General features: G+C 45.3%; 2 protein-coding genes across 3 annotated transcripts in view; one reads left to right on the top strand and one right to left on the bottom strand.

The window, feature by feature from the left end:
• ME3 (malic enzyme 3) overlaps nt 1-12,957 on the top strand; it is a 182,645-nt gene extending 169,688 nt beyond the window's left edge. For both annotated transcript variants that reach the window (XM_037889417.2, XM_037889425.2), the window contains exons 9-14: nt 1,211-1,324; nt 2,068-2,173; nt 3,399-3,541; nt 4,615-4,788; nt 5,653-5,751; nt 9,956-12,957. In XM_037889417.2, coding sequence (XP_037745345.1) covers nt 1,211-1,324; nt 2,068-2,173; nt 3,399-3,541; nt 4,615-4,788; nt 5,653-5,751; nt 9,956-10,117 — 798 coding nt within the window. In that variant the 3' untranslated portion in view covers nt 10,118-12,957. The remainder of the gene's footprint in view (nt 1-1,210; nt 1,325-2,067; nt 2,174-3,398; nt 3,542-4,614; nt 4,789-5,652; nt 5,752-9,955) is intronic.
• The window catches only part of CCDC81 (coiled-coil domain containing 81), a 33,230-nt gene continuing 22,197 nt past the window's right edge, over nt 12,430-23,462 (bottom strand). Inside the window, exons 11-15 of the mRNA XM_007060602.4 lie at nt 23,281-23,450; nt 20,831-20,909; nt 19,664-19,890; nt 18,850-18,975; nt 12,430-15,381 (exon numbers count right to left, since the gene is read on the bottom strand). Coding sequence (XP_007060664.2) covers nt 15,240-15,381; nt 18,850-18,975; nt 19,664-19,890; nt 20,831-20,909; nt 23,281-23,450 — 744 coding nt within the window. The 3' untranslated portion in view covers nt 12,430-15,239. The remainder of the gene's footprint in view (nt 15,382-18,849; nt 18,976-19,663; nt 19,891-20,830; nt 20,910-23,280; nt 23,451-23,462) is intronic.

Here is a 23,462-nt window from a genome sequence, read left to right as displayed (position 1 = left end):
TGGTCTTCATTGCTTGTTAGCCCTTTGGAGCCAGCACATCTGAGAGGGAGCTGGAGCCTGTTCCTCCTTGTGCATCACTAACAGAATGGTTTACTTAACTTACAGTCAACTGCGTGCAAACCCACTGAATGCGATGAGGCTGCACAGGTGTCAATGGGGTTTTAATTTGGCCTGAAGAACCTTTATTACCGATGATGCATGAACTGAAAGAAGCCCAGCTTGAAGCTCAGGGCCTGTCTGCTGAGCTGGCAGTTAGGAAAAACAAAAATCTTCTTCCTTGTAAACTGAGCACGTCACTGAGGAACAACAAACACAGAACTCCCCCATGTCACTTGTACAATCATTTGTCAGAGTTGAGCCACACTTTCCCTTTGAGGCAGAAACCATCCCTTCCTCTGTGTGTGTACAGTGCCTAGCACAACAGGGAGCGGAGAAGAGAGGGAGGGTAGCTAGTGGTTAAGGCTCTAGAGTGAGGCTTGTGAGATCTGCGTTCAATTCCTGTCACCAACCGCCTGTGTGATTTTGGGCAAATCACTTAACCCTTCAGTTGCCCCTCTGTAAAATGGAGATTACAATCTAATAGTCACGACAGACGGGTATGTTCAGCATCTTTCCACCCAGATCTCAGGTGGGGCCTCTCGGTGAAACCGTAATGCCAAGAACTATATACAGCAAGTCAGGGTTATTTTGTTTTTGTATCATGAGACAGGGGGAAGAAAGAGGGGACCGTTCCCCGCTCAACATTTCAAATGCACCGTTTACCACTGTTGCCTAGAGTTCCTCTCTGCTGGCTTCATCCTGGAGCCGCACCAGTCTGGCTTCCACCCGCTTTCTCTCCACTGACACTGCTAGTCTGAAGGTCTCTGACAACCTTTTCCTGGTCAGATCCTAGGGCAATGCTCCACCTTTAACCTCCTTAACCAGTCTGCTGCTTTAGAAGCCATTAATCACTCCCTCCTTCTTGACACAGTTCAGCTAGATGATGATAATTTGTATTACTGTAGTGCGTAGGAGCCTCAGTCCTATTCCAGGGCCCCGGTGTGGTAGGTGCTGTACAGAACAAAAAGAGGGTCCGTGCCTCACAGAGCTTACAATCCGTGTGCTTTCTGGGAGGGGGGTGGGGGGACCTGTCATTTTTTAAACCTCTCCAAAGTGAGGCAGGTTTGTTTGAGGAAATGATCGGAATTTGCTTTCTGCTTATGGGTTTCAGGCTGCCATGGGCATAGCCCAGCTCATCATTATGGCCATGGAAAAGGAAGGAATTTCAAGGGAAGACGCCATCAAAAAAGTCTGGATGGTGGACTCCAAGGGACTAATTGTCAAGGTAAATCTGCCTCTGTTGCACTACTGTGTTGTGGTGCATGGTAGATGCAGTGTAACAGGCACAGGGTACAATGGGGCCTGACTCATTAACCCAGAGCAAGCAGATCCAGTGGGTCACAGTCAGCCCTGGAGTAAGTGGTTGCAATTCTGTTGAAGTCAGTGGAGCTGCACTTGCTTATACACAGCAGGGTAGACTTTGCTCTCCTGTTTTTGATGCCCTTTCCAGTAGAGCTTGGACATTCTGGGGATAGCTACAGCTGCAGGGTCAGGGACCACTCTGCTCTTCAGGTCCAATGGGACTTTGTAAATCTTTGTAAATCTCCTCTCTCCAGGAGACAGAGCTTTCTTGAGATTTGGTCCAAGACACTGGAATGAACTCCCATCTGAACTAAGGACCATCAGAAACCTCACCGCCTTCCACATGAAGTGCAAGGTGCATTTCTTTAACCTGACCTTTTCAGACAGAGACAGAGAAATGAGCACATCAAAAAAGAAACTTACCAACACAAACTACTCCACTGCACACAATCCTCCCCCCATGAGAGGATGGGAGAACAAAGCACAAGTGACGGATGTTAGTCACGTAATGAACGAGAGGCAGGTGTGCAGATACTACAGAGACGAGTGCGGTATAGCAGAATATAGAAGGGTGAAGCACTGAAATCTTGCAAACAAGATTTCGCAAATGATCGATCCAGACTTTTCTTGCCTGCCATAGGCTGGTTTGTTCTTTTTTCCCTGCAGGGGAGGAGTCACCTGAACCATGAGAAGGAAATGTTTGCTCAAGACCACCCCCAGCTGAGAACTCTGGAGGAGGTAGTGCAAAGGGTGAAGCCGACAGCTATTATAGGTAGAGTCACGGAAGCGGGAGCTCCTTCTCATTTGTCCAGTTCTTGGGGGTTTCTTTTTTCCAGGGGCTCCTCTGTTGTCCAGTCCGACTCCCCAGGCCTCCCTGCCTGCATTTTTTTCCTTTACTTCCCAACAGCCCCCGTCTCTTGAGGCTATGAAGCACAAGCTCCCTCCTTCTGTTGAATAGGGATCCCTCCGGAGCCACTCGGTGCTGCCCTCAATTGGCCACAGGGGGCACTCTTGAGTTAAGCAGAGTTCTGCGGCTCCCAGAGCCTGAGCATGTATATCCCTGGGGCCCTACCAAATTCACGGTCCATTTTGATCAATTTCATGGTCACAGGATTTTAAAAATTATAAATTTCATGATTCCAGCTGTTTAAATCTCAAATTTTTTGGTGGTGTCATTGCAGGAGTTCTGACCCAAACAGGAGTTGTGGCGGGGTTGCAAGGTTATTGTAGGGAGGTTGTGGTAGTGCTACCCTTACACTTCTGTGCTGCTGCTGGGGGCGGTGCTGCCTTCAGAGCGGGGCAGCTGGAGAGCGGCGGCTGCTGGCCGGGAGCCCAGCTCTGGAGGCAGCGCCGCTGCCAGCAGCAGCGCAGAAGGACGGATGGCATGGTATGGCATTGCCACCCTTGCTTCTGCCCTGCTGCCTGCAAAGCTGGGCCCTCAGTCCGCAGCCGCCACTCTCCAGCCACCCCACTCTGAGGGCAGCACAGAAGTAAGGAGGGCAATACCACAACCCCCATGCAACTCCCTTTCGGGTCAGAACCCCCAAATTTGAGCAACGCTGGTCTCCCCCATGAAATCTGTATAGTAGAGGGTAAAAGCACACAAAAGACCAGATTTCACAGTGGGAGACCAGATTTCATGGTCCGTGATGCATTTTTCATGACTGTGAATTTGGTAGGGCCCTCTTTATCCCCAATTGACCAGCAGAGCAAGAGGCTGGTTGCAGTTACCAGTGCCAGATCTCCTGAAGGATAATGCTGAGCATCACCACAAAGCCAACCCAGAGAAACACTTGGTTTGGGCTGTTTGCTGATCCTGAAGGTGGTTTTGTCACTGTAAATCTGACTTTCATGGGGTCTCTGGAAAGGGGTGGCCTTCTCCCTCAGTCACACAGTTCAATTTACTGAGCACTAACAAGAGCTGAGGTTTAAGGAAACATGGGCCCGATCCATTGGAAGTCACAGAGTGAATCAGGAATTAACTGTTCACTTCTTAGGTGTAGCTGCCATCGCAGGTGCGTTCACGGAGAAGATTTTGAAGGACATGGCGGCTTTCAATGACAGGCCCATCGTATTTGCCCTGAGTAACCCCACGAGTAAAGCAGAGTGCACAGCTGAGCAGTGCTATCACCTAACAGAGGTAAATGTGCGACTGTCTCTCCCAACACAGCAGCTGAGTGGAACAGCCAAAGAGACTTAACACACAGAGCAACCTCTCTATGTGCTACAGTGATCAGAGGGCTCTTTGGTGGGTCATAGATAAATGTAACCTCCTGGCAGAGCCCCACTGACATATGTCTCATGTCTAGTAAAATGGCAGTCTGCAGGGCTCTTGCAGTTGATCAGCCCCATGGGGCAACTTCCCCCTTTGATGTAGGACGCATCTACACTGGCACAGTGGAGACATACCTTTAGCGTTAATGGTGGTGATTTGTTGAAGGGGGCGTTCCTGATGCAGACACCCTCCTCCGATCCAGGGCCCAGCTACACAACCTTACTGGGGTTGTATCTTTTTATTAGGTGGAGAGGAGGGAGGCCCTGCTCCCACCCCAAACTCCCTTCTCAGGCTGGCCCATCAGAGCTGTGCTCCTCAGTGAGCTCCTCAAATGCATGAGGGCCCTAGCTCAGGTATTCATGGGAGGTAACTTTGGGATTTGGATCAGGCAAGGGGAAAGAGAGTGGGTAAGGCACTGGACTGGAACTCAGGAGATCTGGATTCAAGTCTACCTCAACCTTTCTGGGGGACCTTGGGTAAGTCATTTAGGCCCAGATCTTCAAAGGTATTTAGACTCCTAACTTCCATTGATTTCAGTGGAAGTTAAGCCTAAATATCTTTGAGGATCTGGGCCTAAATATCTCTCTGCATCTCCTTCCCCTCTGTAAAATGGGAATATTTTCCTGCATCACAGGACACTGTGTTGATAGGAGCCATGTATGTATCTAGATAAATAGGTTAGAATGAGACTTTGTCTGTCTATTTTACCAGGCCAAATAGAAACTAAATGCTACATGGCTCTTTCCCCTTGGCAAACAAACTGTATGTCAGTTTAATCAGCAGTCAGATCATAATGGTGAGATCGGTGGTGGAGCTGTTGCTGAATGATCAGTGAATTTGCAACCACAGTCACTGTGCTCCCAGAGCTGGGGTCTGGGATCCCCTCAATTGTAGACATTGCCTCTCCAATATCTGTGTGTGTCTGTCTCTCTCAACAGGGCCGAGGCATATTTGCAAGTGGGAGTCCGTTCCCTAAAGTAACCCTGGCCAGTGGACAGACTTTCTTCCCCGGCCAAGGAAATAATGCCTACGTGTTCCCCGGAGTGGCGCTGGGAGTCATTGCCTGCGGGGTCCGGCATGTCTCCAACGAGATCTTCCTCACCACGGCAGAGGTTTCAGATCCATATTTAACTGGTGCTTTTAAAACATAAAAAAGCAGCTTCAGTGAGGCTTGTTGAACCCCAGGAGTGTAGTTAAGTCCTTGGCTAGGAACAGGCGCAGGGCAATGTGCATCATCTGAACTTCACCTCCTCAGCAAAAGGCTGCAGACTTTCCCAACACAGCAGGATGCCAGAGCTTCCATTGTGCCAACAGAAGTCCCCTGCATGAGCCAGCATTTGGTTCCCCTCTATGGAGGGAGCTGAGGGGAGGGCTAGGGTATATGGCCTCTGGAGTCCTGGGTTTGTTTTCTTACAGGCAAAAATAACAAATCCAAAACAAACCAAAAATCCCCCAAAGCCTTTGATCATATTGGAAACAGCTGAATTTATTCCATAGCCTTTCCCCTGCTGCAGGAGATGCCTGGCTCCCATCAGTGGAGGGAAAAGCAAGCAGCCAGGGTTCCCGCCACGCCAGCAGCTCTCACAAAGACATTTTTGCCACTTTGCATTTTCCTCAGCCTTTGCTGTAGGCTGTATTTTTAGAAAACTGCCTGGTTTCATATCATAACATACAGCCAAGCGGCACGTTTGGGGGGCATAGCCAACTTTTTCTCAGAAATGGACTCACTTCTTTCAAAAACGGTATCTAGTCACACACAGGGGGTTTTTTTTGCAGAATGGGCTGCGCTTTCAAGCTCAGAATGAAACGGATGCACGTTTGAATTTTGGGTGGTTTTGCTTTTGATTGCAAGGACTTCTCCTGACTCTTGTAGCAACTGAAGTCTCAGCTACGCGCTGCCTTTTTAAAGCCTTAAGAGGGCGCATGCTGTACTTGATTGAGAACATCACCTATAACCTGCCTTTTCGTCATTCTAGTCTATTGCTGAAGAGGTCACGGCGGAGCATCTTGCTGAAGGGAGACTCTATCCTCCCCTGAGTACCATCAGAGAGGTGTCCTTCAAAATCGCTGTTAAAGTAAGAATTCAAGTATCCTTGTGAAGTTTTTGTTTATATATAAGCCAAGCTCTACCTCTCGTAACGTTAGCAAGGATTTTTCTCTTGCCCTCATCTTTGATGTGGTTATGACTACCAGCATAAATGCACTGGCTATATTAGACCCAGAAACATGGGCGTGACTTTCCACGGGATAAAGTAGATCATTCAGGTTTATCAGAGCTGATTCAGTGCCACGGGCCAATCACAATTCCAGGTAGCCCCACACTGTGTAACTCCCATTTGGCTCCCAGTGTGCCTGACATTAATTCCAAATTAGCCTCCGTCACACATCGGTGAAGCGTCCTTGCCCATTCCAAATTACTGACATTGTAAATACTGAATCGGGATGTTGAAGTGAAGCGTGTTTTAATAATCCTAAGAAAATGAATCCCAGGTGGTTTAAAGCTCCATGCTCTATGTTTCTTGTCCTAAGTTGTGTGGCTTTCTTGTGTGATTTGAGCAAAGCAATAGTACTCGCAAACTCCTGAGTTTCATCCCAGATTTTCCAGTGGTTCTTTCTGTATTTGGGCAAATGGTTGAGACCCTTATGTTAAAAGTGGCCCATCTTCAGGTGCACACAGCTGGATTTTCAGAGTCATAGATAATCCCCAACTGCACTTAGTCAATGGGAGCTGTGAGTGCTCAACACCTTTGCAAATCAGGGCCAACATTTGCAGACTTTGGGGGTCTGATCCAGTGATGCCTGAAATAAGTTGGAATCTTTCCATTGATTTCAGTGAGTTTATGGTCACCTTTGGGTGTCTAAACGTGGGCACTTAAATAAGTGGCCTGATTTTCAGAGGTGCTGAGCACCCAGGGCGTGTTCCATCATCCTTAACAGGAGCTGCAAATGTTCCGGGAAGAGTCATGGCCAGTGATTAAATATGGATTTATGTGTACATGTAGGCACCCATGGTTGAATAACTTGGCCTTAATGTCTATATTACCCCCAACTTAGAGACCACTTCTGAAAATTTACCTCATGCCTCAGTTTCACCTTTTCTGACTATGGGGATGTTAATACTTAGTTGCCCCCAGACAGCATCCGGCAGTCTGTAAAGTGCTGTATACAACTGATCAGTAATAGATTTTTGAAAATGAAGCAGGAAATACCACTCACTTTCCATGCAAAACATACAACAGCACATCTTGCTTCACAGTCTAGTGGTGCAGCCTCTAACACAGAAGTCTTGGCTGGTCCTGAACAGTTAGTCTTCTCTTCAGCATTTTAGTGTAACTCAGGTAATGAAATCTCCCTCCTCCTGGGTAGGTATCCCAGGGTGCAACTCGCCACCATCCAGTGCGCTGTCTTTTGGGAAGTTTTGGCAATGCATGATGGGGCAAAAATGAGTCATGCGGGGTGACTGGGAGCAAGGGGACAAAGTCCCAGCATGCATCTTTCTCCCTCCTGTAATGTCATCCTTATCCCATAATTTCTGTGCCTTTTTTAAAAAAAACCAAAAACCATGAACCTACATGGCCCTCCTTGCTGTCCACCATCTGACAGAAGCATGGAATCTGCACAGTTCTGCACTATTGTCATGAGTGTTCCAAGCACAGGACACACGATCCTCCGGTATTTGCAGAACCAAATCCGCAGGGAACACGATGATTTCACGGAGGGTAGATTTCATGGGATATGGTGAAAACCAAAGCAAGGTTGTTGGTGGCATTCACAGAGCAGCTGCAGACAGTGAAGCGCCACTTCTGGGCCCAAGAAACAAGCACTAACAGATGGGATCGCATCATAAGGCAAGTTTGGGATGATGAGCAGTCGCTGCAGAACTTTCGGATGTGCGAGGCCACATTCCTGGCTCTATGCTTGCCGCAGCCTTCCAACGCAGGGACACCACAATGAGAGCTGCACTGAAGTGGAAATACCAGTGGCAACCGCCCTGTGGAAACTTGCAATATCCGATTGCTATCGATTAATGGGAAATCATTTTGGAGTCAGAAAATCCACTGTAGGTGGTGCCATTGTCATGCATTTATGTCCATTTTGGCTACACACATACAGCAACCTTGGCTCTCACAGGTCAGTGCACGTGAAGCTGTGGTTGGCCTTACTGTCCCCCGATGAGGAGTAGCAGAGGTAGGGATACAGCTCCTGATGCCTGAAGGGGTTGTGTGTAAGGAGGTGTTCTAATGGAGTTCTCCACAGACAGCAAAGGGAGTGGCTGTTGGATCTGTAGGTCCACAAGAAGCTGCAGCATCTGTGTTTGCTGCCAGAGAAGCCCCATTATGTCCTGGTGCATCGCCCTCTCCTTTTCCTGCTGGGATTCCTGGGCCTTTCTCCTGTCCACTCTTTCCTTGTCCATACAGCCTGCAGTATTCACCCTCCAGGCCCTCTGTTCACAGTCTGATGCAGCGCTGGATTGCCAGACCTTGCTGAACATGTCACCCTGAGTCCTCTTCTTTCTTCTCCATATCTGGCTCAGGCATCCTGCGGGTATGGAGGGGGAACAGCAGCAGCTACCCCTAACACACACACAGGTTGTCAGAATAGTCACATCAGAAAGCGAAAATTAAGATTCAGAACTCCCGTCCCTTGTTCCCCTAAAGTTTTAAAAAGACATGCTTGTTGTCATTTCTGCTTTGTAGTGCTTGTGCACGGCACCATTCACAGCACCAGCTATGTGAGCATGGCCCACCAGGGGCAAGAGAAATAAGAAGGAAATTGCTTGATGGCATGAAACTATGAGTATAGGGCAGTGGCATTGAATACTGGCACCAATTTCCACAGGCGGTGGTGATTTTAGCTGATATCTCACTCCTCACGGTAACAAAGGCATGGACAGCACAGCTGCTGTTGGTGTCCTGAAGTTGCCTGGGCCCGTATGCCGCTAGCCTGTTGACTGCAACGGTGCTTGCCGAAGTCATCGCCAACTGGCGTGGGAAAATGTTCTGCCACGGAGGAAGACATAAGGCTTCCATCCCTAGAAACCTTCAGGAGAGGATTGCAGGGTACCAGCATGAACGTTTCATTGAGATCTCTCAAGTGGATTCAAGGGACATCCCTGTGTACGTAAACAAACTGCTCCACAAACCCCAAACTGCCCCGCCTAACTCTACAGGGGAATGAAGAGCAACTAACAACTCTACTTCTCCTTGTTGTGCCACTACCTCTTCTAGGATGAGTAAACTAATGAAAAGTCAATAGCTGTGGCCTGTTACATTGGGGTACATCACGGTACTGGGAAATACATTTACACTCTTACCCAAGGTTCCTTCCTCTGCATTGGGCTCACTGATGCTCAACTGCTGTCACTGACTTGACTGTGGTGGAGTCTCAAGCAGGTCCTGGTTCGCAACATAGCTGGAACCCTGGTTGCATGTCCCCCAGTCTCCTTCACCTCCTCCTCCGCATTTCTGTGCATGCCATGAGCCTGTGTCTTAAGCTCCTCGGAGGTATCCATGGGCTGCTGGTGAGGTTTCCACCAAGTATGGCATGTAGCTCTTTGAAATAGCAGTGGATCTGCAGCTTGGCATTGGATCACTTGTTGGCCACCCTGGCCTTCTGATAGGCCTGCTGCATTTCCTTCGCTTTCTCATGGCTCTGCTGCAGCCTCTGCGTAAGCTGCTCATAGCTGTCCACATTTCTACATCTTGTCCATAGCTATGCCTACACAGGCTCTTCTCCCCACAGGCTCAGGAGATCCAAGATCTCCCATCTACTTTAGGCCAGAGCAAGTCTGGAGCATGTAGCGAGCCTGGTCACCTGGGCAGTTGCACACAACAGTGGAGAGCTGCTAGATGTGCTTGCTAAGCCGGACAATCAGAAAACAGCATTTCAAATATTTGCAGAGTTTTAAGGTGGTGGTGCGGCCTTCCAGTTTCTGTGACCTCTGGGCAGTTGAGTTCACAACTGTGACCACAGCAGTCAGTGTCAGGCATTGTGAGACAGCTGCTGGCTTAGAGTCGACATAGATAACGCAGTGTCTACACTTGCACTGTGTTGACCTCAGTACATCAACCCTGGCTCAACACTGCTCGGGGAGGTGGGGTTACCGTGTCTCCGTAAGGGGGCCCCATCGGTGTGAGACAAATTAAAGTGTAGATACAGGCACAACTAGGTCAACGCAGGGTGGCTTACGTCAACTGAACTTCATAGTGTAGACGAGGTCTTGGGGATAAAGAGCACCAGGGATTGAGCTATTCATTATTGTTTTGTTTTTCTTTGCAGATTGTTGACTACGCCTACAAACATAATCTCGCTTCCTGGTACCCAGAACCAGAAGACAAGGAAGCCTTTGTCAGAGCCCTCATCTATAGCACTGATTATGAGTCATTTGCTATCGATAACTACAGGTGGCCACAAGCAGCCATGCACATTCAAGATGTATAATTTTTTAAAAATTCTGATCCTTAATATTCCCTGGTTGTTACCATCATTGCCATAAATGCATCTTCAGGCCTGCAAAATTTTACTGTATCTGGAAACAAGCACTTTCTTACTTGCAGCTGCCTTTTTACTTTGTAAGTACCTGACTAGGGAAAAGGCCAGAGCCAACATGTGCAGTGACAGAGACATATATGTCTAAAGGCTTACCCCCCAACAAGTCCTGCACCGCAGTTTCCACCTTCCTTTAAAGCACTCCTGTGATGTTGCATAAACAGTATTCTCTTCTAAACAAATTGTCTCACTTCTGTATCAAAAGAATGAATTGTAAAGTTGCAAATCACACAGGAACCATAGCTCCGAAGGAGCTGGCTTGGGTCCTCTCTTCTGCAAAGAGATGGTGATAGAGGCCAAAACTGTCACTGAAGTTTCATTTCTTTGACACACAGAGTGCTGCAGTGATTTTTTTATTTTTATTATTAATCAGAAAGAATTGCAATCAAAGGCACTGCGGCATCACTACTGTTTTGGCAATCTAGTCTCCTTTCGGTGACACTAGCGGAAATCAGAAGTCGCTGCACTGGAACCAATGGAGTTTGCTGTTTAGGAAGGCCTTTCAAAAACCTTCCACGTTGAGTGTCTAATATCCTGGGACCTTACCAATCAGTTTAAATGTATTAGTGAGGAGTATCCTTTCCTTATCAATTCCTCTAAAAGGGAATAATATCAGTCCAACCTGAAGATGTTTTTAAAGAGACGATAACTTGAAGATCCAAGTTTGTCCTTTGCAGTGTTGTTGTAGCCATGCTGGTCCCAGGATATTGGAGAGCCAACGTGGGTAAGGTAATATCTTTTATTGGACCAACTTCTGTGGTGAAAGAGACAAGTTTTTGAGTTGCACAGAGCTCTTCTTCAGGTCTGGTAAAGGTACTCAGAGTGTCACAGCTAAATACAAGATGGGGCATATGATTTGTCTCATGGTGCATTTGTCCAGAAATTCTTCCTCGTTTTTTGTCCTATGACTGAGAGGTGTTAATGGGGCCACTTCGCCTTGAATGGTCTCTTAAAATATGTGTTAACTACTTACGTTAAACAATCTGTTCCACTTTGTATTTAGCTGTGACAGTCTGCTTTCCCACACCTGAAGAATGGCTCTATGTAGCTCGAAAGCTTGTCTCTTTCACCAACAGACGTTGGTCCAATAAAATATTACTTCACCTACCTTGTGTAAGTTTGTTCTGTTTATTTAAAGCCTTATTTATTCGTTCATATAATCAAATGTCGGTAACCTACATAACTACAATCAGGGTCCTACACTCCACAGATTTAAGAATATTTGATTTTCCTAACACATTCTCCTTACCTGGCTCCAATATGGCCAAGAAAGGTCTCAGGGAATAGTAATAGGTTTTTTTTACGTAACATGAAACAGCACCCAAAGCATCATATCCACTAAGTCAAGTTTATATTTCTGCTGCTGGGTTAAATACAGGCTTTAACCATACAAGTCTTGCCTCATCATATCTGACTGCCAATGCAAAGGGATGCACATCTGTTTATTTTCAGACTAACACACTAAAAGGGAAAACAGAATCTGATCTATTTTAAAATGTTATTAATTGATGCATAAATAAAAAGTCTTAGATCATGGTTGGCTGAAAACAGGCTCATCACATAATTAAATTCAGCATGACCATATCAAGAGTCAGCAACGCTGACATGTGGAACGACGATGAACCAGTTAGATCACATATGATGCATCCCCATTGATATCACAGCAATCAAATAGTTTTCTCTGAACTGTTGCAACCAGTTCAGCAATGTAAATGTTTGTTTCCTTATTAGCTAAGACCTCTAGTTTCTTTCCCCAATTAAAATATCAGTTAAAATGAAAACCTGCAACACATCTGATGTGTAAAGCCAAAATTGAGAGCTTTCTAGTTGCTTTAAGCTCCCAGTCATGCAAGGCTTTACACACAGACTTAACTTACACTCACATCGTTGGGGTCAATTACTCATAGCGGATACAGTAAGTCTTTGCAGGATCAGGGCCTAAGCCATTCAGACTGTCTGCCTCTACATTGAGTCCACTGACGTCACGTTTCAGCAAGCAGTGAGATTTACTGTGCTTCTCAGGGTTTAACCTTAGGTTCTCAGTCAGTATTCGGCTCAATAAAAGCTTTACTTTCAGCTCCAGTGACGTAAAAATGGGCATGCACCAGAATCCAAGCTGATCACCCCCAAATTTTGGAGGAAAACATTCAGCGTCCCACCTGGATGGAGGGTGGAGGTTGTATCCGTCTCTAAACAAGAGTCAGTATCTGAACTGAAATCACTAATGATTTTTGTCCTTTACTTCGAGCTATTTGCATACCTTGTTCCGAACACCCCAGGTGGTATGCTCACACCCCACTCAGCTCATGAGCTAACATAAACCACATTTTGAATTCAGTCAGTGACTAAAGCAGCAGGAGAAGAAAGCACTCCCAAAACAATGCACACTTCCAGCCCAAAATACCTTCTGGATTTTTTCATTGTCTTTATTCTCCCCTCCAGTCATCAGGTGCTATAATGACAAGTTAATCTCAATATTATTCTGCTTTTCCATGTACAGGTCCAATGGAACTCTTTCATTGTTGCTTTGTCTGTAAAACTGTGGTAAACTGCCTTAGTAATAATTAGTGTTACTTTATGAAGACCTCAAAGAAGCTGAATGTGCTGGCCATTTTATCAGAGAGCATTAAACAGCTCCTGTAAGTGATTGCAGTGCTTTTGTAACACAATGACAGGTTTGTGAACTGCGTATGTTTCATTTGTATAATCAATTAAAGCTTACTTTAAAAGTGCAACATCATCCCTTCTTTTAAAACCCACGTATGCCAAATGGTTTCTGAAGAGTATTTCAAATTCATTGCATATGCCATACTAGACATTTGTCAGTGAAAGCCAGGCATTAGACTACACCTGAAAATGGAAGCGAATGCAGTATTACCTACTCTCTTGGGCACCAAAGCAGGTGAGGGTTCCCATTAATGTCAGTGGGACTGCTCACGTGTTCAAGTTCTTTGCTTAGTCAGGACTGAACTTGTGCATTAGGGGCATTGTGCTGTTGGAGCTGCCATCTTTCAAATTAGACAGCAAGCCATGAGCCTCACAACTTCTAACAGTATAGAAAAATAAATTCCAAAACAGAACGCGCCAGCCACCTCTCCGCCTGTGGAGAGCATCAGAGAAACACATGACAGATGGGTAGTCACAGCAGTTAATGCCCTATTGGAAAGTGCTCGGCGACGAGCACGGGCTCAGAACCTGTCTAGACCAGAACAATGTGACCATTATATATCCCATGGCACCTTAAGGTTGTTAGTCCTGCAGCCCTGCCCACCTACATGCCTAGTTACAGCTTCACCTGGATAGGAGAATCTTCAGTGCTTGTCCTACCCCACTATGGAGCACTGCTATTGGCTGTCCAAGAGCCCCTGCTGCCCCAAAGGAGGCCTGCATTGGGTCTCTCTCTTATTTACCTCACTGGGCTTTTGGAGGCCTTAGTTAACTGATTGCACAGATTGCTAAAGTGAGTTAGTTGAGGTAGGGACAGTATCTTCCCTAAGCATTTCTGTGGCATCTAGTACAATGAGGTCTTATGTAGGAAGGTTGGGAACTACTGCAGTATAAATATTCAAAGATAATACAGTTCCAGTGTACAGAAACACTCTCTGTCCCTGCTCATGTTCGGGGACCGTTTGTGCAGACAGTAGAAAGGTGTAGCTGGTGATGTCCTGGGTAGGGGGGCCTACAGCTGTCAGTAACAGACCAGTTATTGCACTCTATCAAAGGTGAGTTTTGGGAAGGGGAAGAAGAGCTAGAAGTAAGGCCCCAATGCTGTAGCCCTTGCAAAACGCCTGATGAGCTCAACAAGCTTTGCCGGAATACTGCAGGATCAGACTTTAAATCTCAAGGGCTTTAGCAATAGCAAGAGAAAACACTGCTGCACTCTGGAGTGCGAGTCAGGGCAGGCATCTGACTGTTTGGACAATTTGTATTCTCTTGGGTTCTGTAGAAAATTGGCAGTATTGGTTGATCTCTCGCCTAATTAGCACATTTCTCAACTTGCCTCCGTGGCTGTGATTCAGCTCTTGGCCTGTCTCCACTAAGGCTCAGCATCTCAGCCTTTAAACATGTCTGATTCCAATTCAGCAGTTCCAGCTGGACAAGTGCCTGACAAGCAGAGGACTCAGTTGCAGAGCTTGTATTCAAAATGAGGCTTGGAGCTTAGGATTTTCTGAAAGGCTTGCTTGAGCTAGTATTTCAGCAAAGCGCCCACAGGGCTCCTCACACCCAAGCACTGTAGCACATCGAAGGGGTGAAGCAGTTCATCTGGAAATACTTATTCCACTTAGTACCCACAATATTTGTGGGATAGCAGGCAGGCTATCAGCGTAACAGAACTTCCTTTCAGAATGCCTCTCGCTATCAGACTCCACAGCAGAGATTAATGTTAACTGGCATCAACGGTCAATGTTTAGGTGAATTGAATGGTTTGAAGAGCACCAGTCTATGTGACAACCCTGGCGAGTAAAATTGTCTAGACAGCCAAATAGATGACGACATGGACAGTGGCAGTGGAAGCTGCCCTACCAGCAAGGCCTGCCCTCGGATCAGGAGGTACAACAATTTGGTGTGAGATTAGGTCAGTCTCCATGCTGATTCGGTTCTTCCTCTTTGCTGAGATTGCTAAGAAGGGTGTTAAATAGTGGCAGCTGTCCCCTAGATACTGGACCGAGGCCATCAACTCCTTTCCTACAGGGTACTAAATGGTGATCAGAGAAGTCGCAATTGCTGATCACTCAGTGCCAACTTGACAGCGTAACAATCTCCTGCCCCCCACGCTGTCTTCTTTCTGCCCCTCCAGATCTTACCATCGGTTCAACTAACCTACAGATCTGGTACCAAAGCAAGGAAATTACTACTTTGGAACTTTGTTTAATTCAACATAATTCTCATAAAAACCTAAGTCCGAAAGCAACAATCTTTTGAGCAATTTTCATTGAGCTTTGAGACATAGCTCACCACATTCAGGGGGGGAAAAGTCCCCAAGAAGAAAACAAAAATAGGGTGAAAACTTGCTTTAAACCATTAACCGGGATCCTGGAACGTATCTAGACTCTGACCACACATTGGATTCCCCACAGTTGGTCGTGCGCCTCTTACACTGGAAACAGCGTCGGTATCTCTCGCACTGGTCAAGTAGCATAAGCTTGTCCCCAGCACTAAAGTTAAAGAGAAATGTGTTAAATGTTGTTGACTAAGGGAAAACAGAGAAATAAGCTGCACCAATTCAGCGTCATCCCCACTGCAGTCAATGGGAATTATACCTGCTAATGCCAGAGTTGCAACTGGTTCTCTGTCTGGGTCACGGATCACACAGAGTCCTCCTGTACAATACAGTTGGAGGGTAAAGTTTGCAGCTATTCATATGGGGGCTGAGAAAGGCAGGATCTGGGCCCTTCAATGGAAGTAAGCCAGTGCAGAAGGCATCAATGAAGTACACAGCTGACTGCTGTGAGCCTGTTTGTTTGGAAGGTGGCATGAAAGGAAGGCCAGACTAAGCTGGACTTTGGAGCCAACCTTTTGGTAAATCTAGAGAGCCCTTTAGACTCAATCCACTTATGTATAGGGTGCCCTAGAGGTGCCCCTCTGTGTGTGAGCTGTGTCTGATCAGCAGTTTTGATACAAGGCTCCCAACGGACAAGGCAGAGCAGAGTGATTCTGGCCCACAAGAGGTGGCCGCAGGAGACCCACTAACTCAAAGGCACCTCTAAGGCCATTTATACATCATCTATGGCAAATAACAACACACCTAATGTACTTAGTTTTTGTTGGTCTTTGCCAAATGAAGATTGCTGGCTCCCGTCAGCGAGTCCTTAAAACAGACCTGGTAAACAAAGGGATCGCTCTATGACAGTGGTTCCCAAACTGGGGTTCGTGAACCCCTGGGGGTTCGCAGAAAAAAAATTCCCTCATGGTGGACAGAGCTGTCCCTAGAGATCCCGGGCAGCACAGGGCCAGCAGCCCGGAGCCCCTGAACTTCCAAGAGCTAAGCAGATCAAAGCAAGCATATCTATCACACTGAGGAGATTTAAACTTCAAGACTCCTTATAAGAAATGGAAAGGGAGGTGGATATTTTTTGCTGTTTTTAAAATTAAATAGGCAGCTAGTATTGTTTGTAAAATTATTATGAAGAATAAGTTTAAGCTTTGTTGTAACATGCGTTGTTTGCCTGCACTGCTCAAGACCTGAATGCTTGTGTAGGAGGAACTCTTTGAGTTGGCTTCTTAAATACCTTCATGCTGTTTCACATCTGATACTCCTTGATGAAACCTAGGAGCCTTGTCTTAGTATAGGCAAATATACTCAAAGTGATACAAGCTATGAAAGTGAGATCTTGGAAGAGTGTTGCCGTTTTCATAATGTAATAAAAATACTGTCATGATAAATAATAACTAATAATAAATAATGTGTAATAAGCATGTCATCAAAACAAATTTTATATTTCCTAGATCACTGCTTTTATCATTTATACTCAGGTCAAGGAGAAATATCCCTGGAAACATTCATTTTTAGGAGAGCGTTCGCAGGTTGTTAAAGTTTGGGAACCACTGCTCTATGCACTAGCCACGCAGCAGGAGGTATCACCCTCTCTGCACTGCATTCGAAGGCTAGCAGTGTCCAGCCATGGCAGAGATCTGACTGGCTGCGAGATGCTTAGTGCTTTAGAAGGTGGCATGAAGACATTCCACCTGGGCTGTGGCAATGGAGCACTAAAACACAACCTGAAGTGCCTAGATATGCCTCTTATTAGGCTCTTTACACTTATTCATTTTTCAGAAATCTTTTTAAATCCACCTTGTTTGGTACTTTATGCAGCAACGATTCCCACCTTTGGAAAACCGGAGTAGACAGGTGAGAAGATAGGAAGAGAACCTATGGATATCAAAGGGCCTAGGTATCCCACTAGGATTTTAACCTTCAGCAGGTTTGGAGAGATGTTACTGAAGGAGTAACCTGAAGACAAAAGGTTTAACACAGGTAAGATTGAGGGCATAAGCTGACAACAGGTATTTTAGGCCAGTGGTTCTCAGCCAGAGGTATGCATACCCCTGGGAGCACACAGAGGTCTTCCCGGGGATACATCAACTCATCTAGATATTTGCCTAGTTTTACAACAGGCTACATAAAAAGCACTAGCAAAGTCAGTACAACTAAAATCTCATACAGGCAATTACTTGTTATACGGCTCTATATACAATCCCCTGAAATGTAAGTGCAATATTTATATTCCAATTGATTTATTTTATGACTATATGGTAAAAATGAGAAAGTGAGCTATTTTTCACTAGTAGTATGCCGTAACACTTTTGTATTTTTATGTCAGATTTTGTAGCAAGTAGTTTTTAAGTGAGGTGTAACTTTGGGGTAAGACAAATCAAGACTCCTGAAAGGAGTACAGTAGTCTGGAAAGGTTGAGAACCACCGTTTTAGGCCATAATTTGACCTGCAGAGCCTTGGTGATGATGCACAGGATGGAAAAGTCCAAGCTTCATTGTCAGAGCCCTCGGTGAGTTTCCAGGGCTGCCCGTTTGAAATAACATCTTTTTACTTGAGCAAATGTGATCCAGAAATCAGTGAGAGACCATTAATATGGAGCTACTTGTATAGGAAAGAATTGCACTTTAAAACTCAATTCTTTTGGCTAGCCTTCCACTAACTGTCATCTCCTGCTTTCTTGCCATCCACCCAAACAGAAAACAGACAGTATAAAATGTCAGTACAAATCCACAATAAAAATCCTGGAAGTGAAGAATGCCAATCCTATGATTCTGTTCAAGCTGAGTATACAAACAAACATTTTCTTGCCCTAAATCCGATTGGCAGTGACTTTGGGTGGGGAGTTTCACCTTCTTCTGCTGTGTGGGGCACTGGTCATTTGCCAGGATTAACTGGGTATATCTCACTTAATCAAGTCCCTGCCATTCTGGGGGCCTAGGGCCCTGGTGCACCTTGGCCACTCCTGTTCTCTGCCTGTGGCCACATAACAGTTTTGTCTCCAATGGGCTGTGATACTTTGGTCTGATTTTGGTTGCTGGGTTTAGTGTGCAGGTGCAGGGTGGTGTTACATAAGAATATAAGAATGGCCATACAAGGGTCAGAACAAAGATCCGTCTGGCCCAATATCCTGTCTTCCGACAGTGGCCAATGCCAGGTGCCCCAGAGGGAATGAACAGAAAATCATCAAGTGATTCATCCCCTGTCACCCATATCCAGCTTCTGGTGCTGGTGACCTGTGACAAACAGGAGGTCCGACAAGATAATTTAGTGATCCCGCTCTGGCCGTAAACTCTATGACTAGGTGCCTATTTGTATCTCTAGGCACCTGAATACCTTTAGAAATCTGGTCCTTACATCCATTAGCTTGGAGATAGTGGTGGACTCAAACTTCTTACATGGTCCAGCTACTACAGTGGGACAAAGGCCTGTACTGTGTTACTATGGTTTTGCTTCTGACCCATTCTAGAATGAAGCAGTACTGAGATCAGTTATGGGGTTGCCACTTCCCTGTGCTCTGAAGGCAAAGCACTGCAGCAGGTGCGACTGGCGAAAGGATGGGCACTGTAGCAAAAACGGGAAAAAAGGAAGACGGGAAAGGGGAAATCCCCTCAGCGTTCAGGAATCTTACCGCTCAAATAGCTTCTCGTCAACTTCCCTCAGCCTTTTCATTCCAGCGCTTTTTTGCCAGTCGTCCTGCATTGCTAAATTCATCTGGAATATTTTCTCAAACTGCGCTCCTCTGTCTGCAATCCACCTGAAATGTTATTGAAAAGGTCTCTCCTACGATTCATGGATGAATCTATCTCCCACTCCCCCGCTCTGTCAGTTTGTCCCTGGGTTTCTTTAACCACAGCCCCAGCATGGTGGGCTGTCTAATATGACTCCCTCTCCCTGCCAGCAGCAGAGCTGCTGGAGGTTCTGACAAAGTTAATGAATTGCACATGGACCGAGAGCACTATCTGAGCCAGAAACCCTGTGGTGCTTAGAAACCCCACACAGCCTTGGGCAGATCTGGCTGCTCTTAGCAGAGCCTATGAAGGCCGCTAGCTCAGCTGAGAAGATTAACCACAAATTCAGGCACTTGTCTGAAATGTTCAGCCAGAAATGGGCCCAATCCACAAAGTTCAGCTCTGGACTTGCACTGACTGAATCAATCCCAGCAGAAGGCTCCAAGTCTCTCCACTTAGACCTGATCCAGCAAAGCACTTAGACACAGGCTTAAAGTTAAGCATATGTGTGGTCCTATTGTCTTCAGTAGGGGAACTATTCACATGCTTAAAATTAAGCCTGTGCTTAAGTGCTTTGCTAAACTGGGGCCTTAAAGAGGAGAAAATGCACCCTCCTGCCCTACCCCAGAGCCCTGTGAGGCAATTTCGTTACTGCTGTTGAATTTTCCCCAGGCTTCATTGGAAATGGTGTACTGGATGGAGCTGCAGGCTTACTCTCTCTTGGCTCTCTGCAGCATGTCAGCTTCTCTCCTCTGCTCCACCAGCTGATTGAGGATAGCCGTCCTCTTCTGCTGTGCTGCGGAGTGCAGCTGGTGCTTGTAGAACTCCTGGGCTCGGTGCCTTTTTTCTGCAAGCTTCTCATTGGTCATATCACTCTTCCCAAAGATGAGATCTGCTGAGTCAGGCTCACAGACCGGCAACTGTATCGGCTTCAACTTTATCTGTATGAGGTTGATATGAAGATTTTACCATGATGGAACTAACCTCACACATGGCTCTGAAAACTTTGAACGACAGAAGCTAGGGATGGGAGAAGACCTATTAAATCAGCTAATCCACTTTCTCAATTCTGGATTTAAATGCCACAACCAATGAGGATTCTACCAGTTCCCTTGATTATTTTATAGTTCAATGTCAGGAAGGATTGATATTCAAGTATATTTTTCCTTTTTAAATATCACCTTATGGAGGAGGCAGCATGATGTACTGGATAAGGCACTGGACTGGGAGTCAGGACACCTACGTTCTATTCCCACCTATGCCACTGACCTGTTCTGTGACCTTGGGCAAATCCTTTCACCTCTCTGCGACTCTGTTTCCCCTCCCGCCCTTTGTGTGTTTTGTCCATTTACTCTGTAAAATCTTCAGGGCAGGGACTGAATGCTGCCTAAGCTCTTGGAATCTAGTGGCAATCTAGAAATTCAAAATTTCTCAAAAAAAATCCATGATGACTTTGTATAGCTCAACTCAATCCAAACAGATACCTCTACATAACTAGTTTGAGGGGGGATGGGCTATTTTCTCAGCCAGCAATAGAAACATTGTAAACTACACCTCATTTTAGGTGTTAAATAGACTCACCATCTCAACAGCTTTAAAATACTGGCTAGAAGGATAATTCTTAAAACTTTGGAGGATCTTATTATTGCTTATATCATTATAGAGTTTTTTAATATGTCACGTCAGATATGGTATATCTCCACCCTTCTCCACAACTTTCTGAGAAACATTCCAGTTTTTAAAGACACATAACTTAGCCACATAATAGGTAGGAAAGTTATCAAACACAGGATTTTTTTTTCATTTTAAAAACTTTGTCACTATCAGGTCAGTGGACCTGGCCTGGTGAGGAGCACATAATTATTAATCACAAGTTTTTACCTGTGTATCCAAGGCCCTCTTATAGCACTGCATTTCTTCCATCTTGCCCTTCAGATATTTAGCTCTTTGGGCAGCTAGCCTAGAAATAAAAATACAAAAGAGTCACAAGAGTTTTACTGAGGTGATATTTTGAAGAAATACGATTCATCCAGGCATGCCCTGTGAAATACAAATCGGCCAATAGTATAGCTCAGTCCATAACATTTAGCTACCACGATTCTCTATCTTACCAAGATGGCTCTGCTTCCTCGAAAATTATTATAATAATAATCATTAATAATGATGACTTCCATGATAGAGTAAGACAACTTATGACACTGAGCTTGAGCTGTGTGCATCACCCTTGCTTCCATGCGATAATATAGCAACAAATCTCTGGCCACGTCAGATTATTAGGATTGTTGCTATGATGCTGCCTACCTTGGCAGCTTGGAATTTCCTAAATTCAGCAGGAATAGGACTGAGACCTCCTCATGCTCCAAAAACACAGTCATCCCCTACTATGTGATCCAAAGGAAGCCTCCATTGGCTATTAGCAATATAGGGCCTATGACACACAATGTAAATGATCTGATTCCATCTGGCAGAGGGCAGTGATACGCATACAGTAAACCCTAGCCAGCTAGTTTGTTAAATCATTGTCCTTGTGTTTGAAGAGGCAAAAAAACAGTTCATAAGTGGCTGAACCTCTAGAATTTCCTACCATAAGAGTAAAGTTAATCTGTGTAGGAGACAGAGCATTCTCAGGGCCAGTCCGAGACCATGGGATGAACTCCCCTAGGAACCAAGAACCATCACAAACCTCCCTCTACCTTCCACTCCAAATGCAAGGAGCACTTCTTCCACCTGCCTTCTCTAATACAAACACAGAGTAGCATGTAGGTAAACAACATACAACAAAACTGAACCCGAACCAAATCAAGACGTTACACTGCACATATAATTATATCACTTAATACACGGCTGGAAGGCGCGCCGATACTATGGCGATAAGAACCTACTTAGAAGCGAACACTATACAGAATAGGAAGGTGAGGCAATAACATTTTACTGTAGAGAACGCTAACTGGAGTAATTCTATAACAGAATGAAATGACTGCTACCCATTGCCCTGATTGGCTCAGAGTGCCTGCTTGTACTGCAATTATGCATAAATGAGATGCAGGGAAGACACAATAAACCAGAGTTGATTCCTCATGGTTACGATGTCCTCGTTCACCATTTCACATATTTTTCTTTTCAAATCCCATATAGTGGTTCAGCTTGAATTTTAGCTCTGGTTACAAAAACCTTTGGCTCAAATCAACATGGAAGCTACTGCCACATAATTAGCCTCTCTCTCCACACCCACGCACATAAATTCTGCCTAAATTGCTTGTAGAGATATTGCATTACACTCACTGCACACAAACATTGTTAAATCTGCATCTTTACTACTCTCTGAGCCAGATTCTGATTGCCATTACATTAGTGTAAAACCAAAAGTGTCTCCATTGACGTCAATGGATTTACATCAGCATCAGCGAAATCAGAATCTGGACCCTTATGTTTATTTGTGAGCCTAATATTACTTTCTTCTACCTTAGCAATGACACTGAATAAGACACACAGAAACAGCCCTTACCCCAAGAAGCCCCTTTTCTACCATACAAGATTAATCCAAGTCATTCTGAAGTCAACAATCCTGATCTTTGTGCCATTTCATATAAGGCAGTAGTGGCTTCCCCTCATTCCCCATACTAATTGTATAGGAGTGAATTGGTGAATGTAGACTTTTAAGGATATTTACGGAATGGATTGTTGTTGTATATGTATCTCTTTGACCTGTACTGTAGAACTGACCTGTAACATCAGGTGCTTAAACACCAGTAGGTGGGTGGAATGATTCGATAGGTTAGACTGGATAGAGACACAATAGGAATATTTTAAAATCATATTTCTGATGACATTCTCACGGGGGTCCCAATCCAGCATTCAAAACAGAACAGAACAAGGACTAGGTAACATTTTTTGTGCAAATAGTTCTTTCATTGAAACATGCCTTTTTCAGGGCACCAAAGCTATTCATGAAATTCAGATTGAATTCAGTGAACAGTTTCAGCTGGGGAAAAAAACGGAAAAGAAAAATCTGAAATGTTGGCATGGTCCATTTCCAAATGTCATTTCAAATCGACATTCGAAACATTCAGTTTCAGCCCAAACACTATTTTTTCTTTGGTTTTTGTTTTGGTGAGAAAAAATGAAAAATTCAGTTTCTGTTTGACACTAAGTGGTTTGGCCACAGAACCAAAAAATCAATTTTTCACTCAGCTCTAAACAAGACTGGCTTTACTACCATTGCCTCTGGGTCCTAACTCTAGTGCCAAGGGCAAGAGATGTGTAGAATGGACCCACTCGCACCAGCACCACACCCATCTCCTATCCTAGGCAGAGACAACAGGCAGACTTACTCTTCCGCAAGCTGCACTTGTTCCAGGCGATCCATCAGCTCTTTGTCCTGCTTTAGTTTTGCCTCCTTCTCCTTCTTATCCTCCATTTGCTTCAGCAAGTCTTGTGAATACTCCTCTTGCTTGGCGTATGGGGGAGGGCTGGGCGGCCGTTTAACAAAAACAAATGATTTCTGCAAGGAAAG

This window comes from Chelonia mydas, chromosome 1 (assembly GCF_015237465.2).
Source record: "Chelonia mydas isolate rCheMyd1 chromosome 1, rCheMyd1.pri.v2, whole genome shotgun sequence".
Taxonomy (NCBI): Eukaryota; Metazoa; Chordata; order Testudines; family Cheloniidae; genus Chelonia; species Chelonia mydas.
The sequence above is the reverse complement of the archived record's forward strand: the minus strand, read 5'-3'. Positions and strand labels throughout refer to the sequence as shown.